At 34.1% G+C, this 8165-nt stretch overlaps 1 protein-coding gene across 1 annotated transcript; it reads left to right on the top strand.

Annotated features, from left to right (window-relative positions):
- The first annotated feature begins 4245 nt into the window (after positions 1 to 4245).
- Positions 4246 to 7395, top strand: LOC147392984 (plant intracellular Ras-group-related LRR protein 6-like). Its single transcript, XM_086457116.1, has 3 exons — positions 4246 to 4472; positions 4984 to 5153; positions 6405 to 7395. The coding sequence occupies exons 1-3, from the start codon at positions 4275 to 4277 to the stop codon at positions 7111 to 7113; spliced, it is 1077 nt and encodes a 358-aa protein (XP_086313242.1). The 5' UTR covers positions 4246 to 4274; the 3' UTR covers positions 7114 to 7395.
- The last annotated feature ends 770 nt before the right edge of the window (positions 7396 to 8165 follow it).

Here is an 8165-nt window from a genome sequence, read left to right as displayed (position 1 = left end):
TGTCAAGATGTTTATCATTCTCTTGAAGGCTTTTTATTTTTATTTTTTGGGTGAGAAAAGCAAGTAGAAACTTGGGGAGTTCGTTCACACATGGGATCCTGTTTGTAATCCCCTATCCTTCTAATTTAGGGATAATTGTAGAAAGAGAAAACTTAGAATGAATCATCAATTGTTAGTTGTTGTTTGTGTCAATAATATGGTTTATCGTTAGATAACGTAATTAAGTACATTTTTGTTGATCTAAGTTGTGATCTGCTTATAGTTGTAAGCATATTGCAAATAGCGACTCTAGTACTGAGGCTGAGTATCGTGCAATTGTCAATACTACTACAAAATTTATTTATTTTTTGATTGGTACCACTACAGAATTAACTTGGCTCCAATCACTACTTGGTGAATTAGGCATCTTTCTAGCTAAGCCACCTTCTCTTTGGTGTGATAATGTAGGAGCCACTTATTTCATGACCAATCATGTCTTCCTTGCTTGCACTAAATACATGCAAAACGATTTTCATTCTATTTGGGACAATTTATTTCCACAAGATATCAAATCCCTAACCTGTGCCCTAAGGACATATGTCAAGATGCATAAAATACACATTAGAAATAAGCATTTAAGAGTATTTTTTATAGGAAAAAATTGAGAACATTTTTTGTAGGAAAATAAATTTTGGAAGTGTATTTAATGGGTGTTAATGTGTGCCGCTAGGGCATATGTTAACAAAACCCTTATTTCTATTCATGAAAATAAAAAAAAGAGCCACTATTAGCACCTTAATTTCTCAAATTATTTTATCACACCTTAATTAAAGATTAAAACACGCCATTCAAACACTACAAATGCCTATTTCAAGTTATTAGTACTTCAACATCACTAAGTATTATAACACATTCAAACAACTTCAAGTCATTTACAATTAAGATTAGGCTCATATAAAATCCTAAATCTAACGAATATATATCTAAGCAAGAGAGAGAGAGAAAGAGAGAATTTTTATTGATACTTATTGATTGATAAGTTGGGGTTGAAGGGCCCCTTCCTTATTACAAGATCTCAACGATAATAATTACATCATAAATCTTCGATCAATATTCTCGTCAGATCTTAAAGAATATTTGAAGTATCCTCTATTTTTTTAAAAAAAATCCCCAAAAGCCCCAAGTTTTGCTAAGAAACCAGCAGCCCAGTTAACTTCACACCAAAGGAATTCAAAGGCACATGTTCAAAAGGAAGTTGACGAGGACTGAATTTCCTTGATTGTTTCCATATACTTCCAAGATCCTTCAATTTTATGTGAGATGTTTTTAATAAAATAAAAAGAATCTGAGCATACAACAAGGTGAGTGTATCCCTTTCTTTTAGCCAGGGGTGGAGCTGGTAAGGAGGCATTGGGGGCAATGTCCCCACTCAACTTTTTTGGACATTTTAGATACCATTGAATTTATGCTTAAATTCGAGATACCCCTGCATTTTGAACTATATTGATATGCCCCTTTTAACCTCATCTCCCTCCAATTTTTGCCCCCTCTCCCTCCAATTAACTATGAGTTTGCCCCAACTAAAAGAAAATCTTGGCTCCGCCCCTGCTTTTAGCAAATTGCATTGCTTCTAAGTTGGCACGAAGCTCAATTAAAATAATGTCTTTCTCTTCCGTACTCGTCCAACTTGCAAATACTAATTCTCCTGGGGAATTCCTAGCAATGAATCCCAACCCACCTTTATCCGAAAGGAGTGACTCATCGGTATTTCATTTATTTTTAATTGGGATGTAATAAATAACCAATAGCAGATCTAAAAAAAATCAGATTGTAACTTGACCTTATAAACAAAATATCCAACTATTGGGATTTATCCTCGGGATAAGTATTGTAAAGATGTGTGTTACTGAGATTCATGTTAATCCCAATCATAGCATTGAATTTTGAGTTTATTAAAGTCTAGATATTTTTTAATAATGCTGAAGTGACATCAAATATTTACCTCATTCCGTACTTTTGTGACTTAGGAGGTCTTTACAAACCATAGATATTTTTCATTGAGATACGAGTGAAAAGCACATATGATTCTATGCACACCTTGAATTCAGAAAGTGCGATATGAGGTAAATTTTGAGGTCATTCCAGCATAACTTTTTTTTTTTAGTTTTTTTTAATTTTTAGTTTTCGTAAAGTAGAATGAATAATTAGTTTGAATAATATTTATATATTTTTAAATTGTTCTATGAAATTGTTAAATATAAGATGAGATAAAATTACAAGAATCAAAGTCAGACTGTATATTGTTGGGTCCACTGTGAATCAGTGTGACCAGAGTAAGAGGAGCCAAATTACAACTAATGATGAATGATCAAATTAGTTGTCTTAATTAATAAATGTTAGTTGAAAATATTGAATAAAACACCGGTACCACAATATTTCCAACCATGTCTTCAACCTTAAGATTCTATCTTCAAACTTAAAGACTATTATCTATAGGTTGAAAACTTTGATTAAAACATCCTTACGACAATTTTTTCAGCCCCGTCTTCAACCTTAAGAGATTCTATTCACTTCAACCTTCACACTTCAATTTTAAAATAGGATTTTTGGAGTCGTAAGATGGATTTTCCCTAATCTGGTTGTCTTCATCAACTTCTTGAGTAAAAATCTTTTTTCCTCATCTATATTACTTTTAGTTTAAAATTCTATCTTCTTCAACCTTCAAATCTCAATAACGAGATGGAAGTTTTGGAGAAGTAGAAGCTATGAATTTTGGGTCAAGGGTTTAATCTCAATAACGAGACGGAAGTTTTGGAGAAGTAGAAGCTATGAATTTTGGGTCAAGGGTTTTCTACAACAGATTAAAATAAGGTTCAAAATGATAAATACAAGATGATGAATGGGTTAAAAATAATTTCTCATAAAAGTTGAAGAACTTGAAGAAGATGGATTTTTTTTGTGAAAAATCAAGAGGTAAAACACTTCCTTACTTAGCAAGATTTCAAATCTCATTAAGGTTTGTTGAGCTCAAATGAATTACCGCATTAGTAATTAAAAGCACAGCCCTCTAGATTTCATTAATATATATAAACAAAATATTCAAAAAATAAATAAATAAATAATTATTTGATTCAAAATGGACGACTAATGAATGCCCACTGAATTCTCAAATTCAAAATTATAATTTAATGATAAAAATAATTTATTTTTAATTTATTTTTTAAAAAAAATACTTAAAATTTGTCCTCTATATCCATGTTGCCTCTGATCATTGTTTTAGATGGCACAAGGTATGCTCAACCACTTTTAATAAGATTTTAAATCTTCTAAATTAGTAAGGCTAGACTTACTCCTTATTGTTAGAAATTAGACGTTAAAGACGTCATTTAGTGTGTAGTCTTTGAGACAAAAAGTAAGCCAAGGGAACAATTTGAAAACATGAGGAACCATCTAATACTAACCAAAATACGTGGGGGCACTTCTAAATTAGTCCAATAAAAACTATTGACTCATTCAAGATATTCGGTTTGAAAAATGAAAACCATTCGACTAATGATAATCTGACTCAAAAAAATTTCATTATCAACATAGCAAGTGCACAGAACCATAAATCTTTTCCTTGTGTATCCCAATGAAAAAGATCTATGATTTTGTGCACTTACCACGTCAACCATGTACAAAACGAGTGAAAACTTTCGAGTCAGAATATCGCGACTCAAACCATTTATATCCTCTAGTTTGTTTAGAGTTTAGACTTGAGCGATAACTCATCCAAGTAGGGAGGCCTTAGCAATCACATGCAGCAACTGAAGGTGGGCCATAATCATATCTACAGTATGTAAAATAGTCCACACGCCCACCAATCAAAACTAACACGTCATACACCCATCTGATTCATTGACCATGAAATGGACTCTTTTACCCTATTTGCATTTTTTTCGTACGCAAACCATAAATATGAAGTCAATGGCCATTAATAGCCAATCAACATGATTTTAATAGTTTCGGCCCACCAAGGGCTGGGCCAAAATTTCAAAGTTAATGAAATTTTACAAAGAAAATCGTTCCAAGCCCAAAAAGTTACGTTGACTTTTGAAATTGATTGCGTGGACACGTAATCCTAGATACGGCTAGTACTTCTACGGTAGACCACTCTGCTTACGTCATTCACACGTGTCATTATAAAGGTACAACCGTACACGTATGCGAGATATTTTTATTTTTAGTTTTTAATTTCCAATAACATATAAAGCTTAGCTTCATTCATCTGTGTGCGTGTGGAATTCTAAGAAGTAATGATGATGTCCGAAGAGCAAATGGCGATGGAAATAGCGAAGACGAGAAGAGGAGGATTGATTGAAACAGAAAGAGAAAGAGAAAGAGAGGTGGAAGAAGTGGTGGATCTCAGTGGGTTATCTTTGGATTCTCTTCCAAATAACTCTCTAAACTTAACTATCATTCACAAATTAGATCTTTCCAATAACAATCTAGAGGTATTATATCTCCTCTAAATCCAATATTTCCAAACAAAATAATATGTGGGATTTTTGTTTTTACTCTCTCTCTCTCTCTCTCTCTGTCTCTCTGTGCGTGTGTGTGTGTGAAAAAGCTCCATAGTGTAATAGTATCTGAATTTTTTCGTTTTTATATTATTTTATTTTAGGTCTCTCTCTCTCTCTCTCTCTCTCTCTCTCTCTCTCTCTCTCTCTCTTAGCTCCATGGTGTAATAGTATCTGAATTATTATTTTATTTTATTTCTCTCTCTACATGAACAGATTTAGTAGAGAATAAGAACATCTGGTTTCGGTTGCTGTTTTTATTTAGAGATATTTCTATCTCCAATTAAGTAGATATTGGATTTTTTTTATGCTCTAAGAGATCTCCTTAAAAATGTATCCCTATAAAACCTATATCATTCCCAAGGAAAACAGCACTGATCTCTAAGAATCCTATTTTTCCGTCTCATTAATTTTTTTTTTTTTCTGAATATTTATTCTTCATCAGATTATACCAGAGGCTCTGACTGCAAGATTGCTAAACGTAGTGGTGTTGGACGTCCACTCAAACCAGCTTAAATCTCTTCCAAACTCTATTGGGTGTCTATCAAAACTCAAGGTCTTGAACATATCTGGCAACCTTCTTCAATCCCTCCCCAAAACTTTGGAGAATTGCAGGTCTAGCCCTCTCCCTCTCTCTCACACACAAATATCTCTCTCTAAAGATATTTCTTGTCTTTTGTATAATAAACCTAAAAAAGGATATTTTGAAAATTATTGAAGTAGTGGACCCAATTAAATTACAAGAAGGTATTTATATACATATATTTTTTATCAAATAATTGATCAGAAAATTATTAGAAATCACATAAGATAAATTCATGGATCTGATAATTTAAATTAAGAGTCTTGATGTAGTGACCTCAATTCACACTTTCCTAACATGGAGCAGGTGCGCACATAACCATAGCTGCTTTTCACTCATCAATAGTTTCATACACACCTCCACACCAGCAAAGTGTGAATTGAGCTCAATTTTAAGGTCACTCCAGCATTATTCTTAAATTAAAATTTCGTCAAAGTAGCCAATTTGTGTTATAAGATTTGGAACCACACAGATAAGATTGGTGGGCCCAATGAATGACTTTTATGAGGAAGAAATATTCTACGTAGACCTCTGAAGTCTATAAGAGACATAACACCACCGCTTATTTGGATATGATGCATGACTTTAATGAGGTAGAAAATATAATATCTCTAATGTCTATAAGAGACGTAGCACCTCGATTTATTTTAACGATTAATGATATATTGACTCTTTAAAACTCTCTAAAATTTGGCACTCTTTGTACACTTTCTGATAAGACTGTGCATAAAATCATAGATAACGCTCTTTTTTTCAAATTCCCCGGTCGCAGAATTATAGATCCTTTGCTTCGGGATACACAAGTAAAAGATTTATGATTATGTAAATACCATGTCAGGGAGTGTCTGAAAAAGAAGCATTAAATTATTATTAATTTAGATCTTTTTCCTTATGCATCTCGAAGAAAAAAATTTGTGACTTGATGCACTACCACGTCAAAGAACATATAGAAGGTATCAATTTACCACGACTCTTAGCATTAATCTGGCACTAAAGTTTCAAAGAGTCGTGACAAAAGACACGCTAAAAAGTATTCGATTTGAATATAAATGACATGGCAAGAGCATAGAACCATAGATTTGTTTTTTTTTTTTTTTTAGATTTACTAAGAAAATATCAATGGTTATGTGCGTTTGCCACGTCAGCCATACGTATAAAACACGTATGTTTTAAGGCGTCAGTCTTATCATTAGTTATTTTCAAAGGAAAGACCTCTGGTGATTTATCTTATAATCATAGGATATTTTAGATACTTCGGATAATATTTATTGAATTTCGTACAGGTCCCTTGAAGAACTGGATGCCAACTTCAACCAATTGAAGAAGCTTCCAGACACCATAGGATTCGAGTTGGTCAACCTTCAAAGGCTCTCAGTCAACTCAAACAAACTTTACTTTCTTCCTAACACGACATCCCACTTAACCCACCTGCGCATTTTAGACGTGCGCCTTAACTGCCTTAGATTCCTTCCCGAAGGCCTAGAGAATCTAATCAACCTCGAAGTCCTCAACGTGAGCCAAAATTTCCAGTACTTCGAAACCCTTCCGGACTCCATAGGCCATCTCATCTCTCTTGTGGAATTGGACGTAAGTTACAACAAAATTACTATTTTACCCAATTCGATAGGATTACTTGAGAAGCTAAATAAGCTTAGTGTTGAAGGGAACCCACTTGTGTCTCCTCCACCGGAGATAGTAGAGCAAAGTTTGAAAGCTGTGAAGGAATACTTGAAGGACAGAATGAACAAAAGCCCAAGCCCAAAGGGTTCAAGGAAGCCCAAGTGGTGGTTTGGCAAATTGGTAAAATGGAGTACATTCAATGGGCCCACTGTGAGACTGCCACGAGAGGAGAGGGAAGGTTTCATCATGTCTGATTATCGATCGATCAATGGTCTAGCTTCACCGAGGTACATGGGAATGTTCTCACCTCGTCGTCTATTCTCACCGCGGAGCCACTTTACAAGGAGAATAATATATAAATCGAATAATTAGGGCTTTCAGTGGGTCGGGCTCAAGTTTGGGGCCGGCCTTTTGTGGCCTGGCCCAGGCCCTCCTCGGCCAATTGACAGCTCTAGTTCTTATAGGTAGATTAAAGAATGTCTTGTTGTATGAGTTGTGGTGAAGGATGTACCTACTTGTGTGTGAAAAAAATAACTCTTTGGAAGTCACTTTTATGTGAAAGTCGTATAGTTGTATCTTATAGACTTTTAAGTATGATCTTTAAATCAATTATACATGCATGAGTTTTACATTGGATGATTGTAAACATCTATGAATCCATACCCTAAGAAGCATTTAAATGTAGGATTACAAAAGTATGGAATGTTATTCAAGATTAGTAATAATTGCAATCCAATCGAAAATAGATATTTCATGAAGCTTTTGTGAAGTAAATCTTAAAATCCAAAGTTCATTGGTATGTATTTTATAGATTTGGTTTCTCTCTATGAATTATCGAAGAAGAACGGCTTAGTAATCAAATGAGTAAGAGAAAACAAAGGGAGTAATTTGCTAAACTCAAAAGGGTACGTGAAAGAATGATAGGCTCAACTCAAATCAGACAAGTAGGCTTTGCACTGTATACCGCATAAAAGCAATAATGATATATCTAATGAGTAATTGTATTATTCATTAAAAGGGGATGTTCAAATGATTCTATCTGGTAAAGGGTTCATACCCACTATGATTATTAATTAGCTGAAGACGAAGGGTCCAAACGTTAATACCATATTATTGATTTATCCACTCAAACCCTATGAAAGTGTCGCAATACATGGTTTTAAAACTCATTAAAGATCGAGATGACTCTGGCAAGTCAACACAGCCTCGAGTGACTGTGTGAGATAGTTTATGTGAATCATCCATCACAATATTGCCTCGTTCAAGTTTTCTTTTTAAAACTCATTCAAGATCAAGATGATCAGGCAAGTCATCACAGTCTCGAGTGACCATGTGAGATAGTTGATGTGAATCATCTGTCACGTTGCCTTGTCTGAGTTCCAAGATGACTCATCCTGTATGGTGAAAATATCATCTAAGTTAAT

The sequence above is a fragment of the Akebia trifoliata genome, chromosome 10 (assembly GCF_017979445.1).
Source record: "Akebia trifoliata isolate Shusen 1 chromosome 10, ASM1797944v1, whole genome shotgun sequence".
NCBI lineage: Eukaryota > Viridiplantae > Streptophyta > Magnoliopsida > Ranunculales > Lardizabalaceae > Akebia > Akebia trifoliata.
This window is presented reverse-complemented; position numbering and strand designations above follow the sequence as displayed.

Bases quoted from the DNA above. Each gene is read 5' to 3' on its own strand.
- LOC147392984 (XM_086457116.1), top strand. From the start codon at position 4,275: ATGATGATGTCCGAAGAGCAAATGGCGATGGAAATAGCGAAGACGAGA. The intron at 4,473-4,983 runs GTATTATATCTC...ATTCTTCATCAG, and splicing joins TTTCCAATAACAATCTAGAG to ATTATACCAGAGGCTCTGAC. The intron at 5,154-6,404 runs GTCTAGCCCTCT...AATTTCGTACAG, and splicing joins AAAACTTTGGAGAATTGCAG to GTCCCTTGAAGAACTGGATG.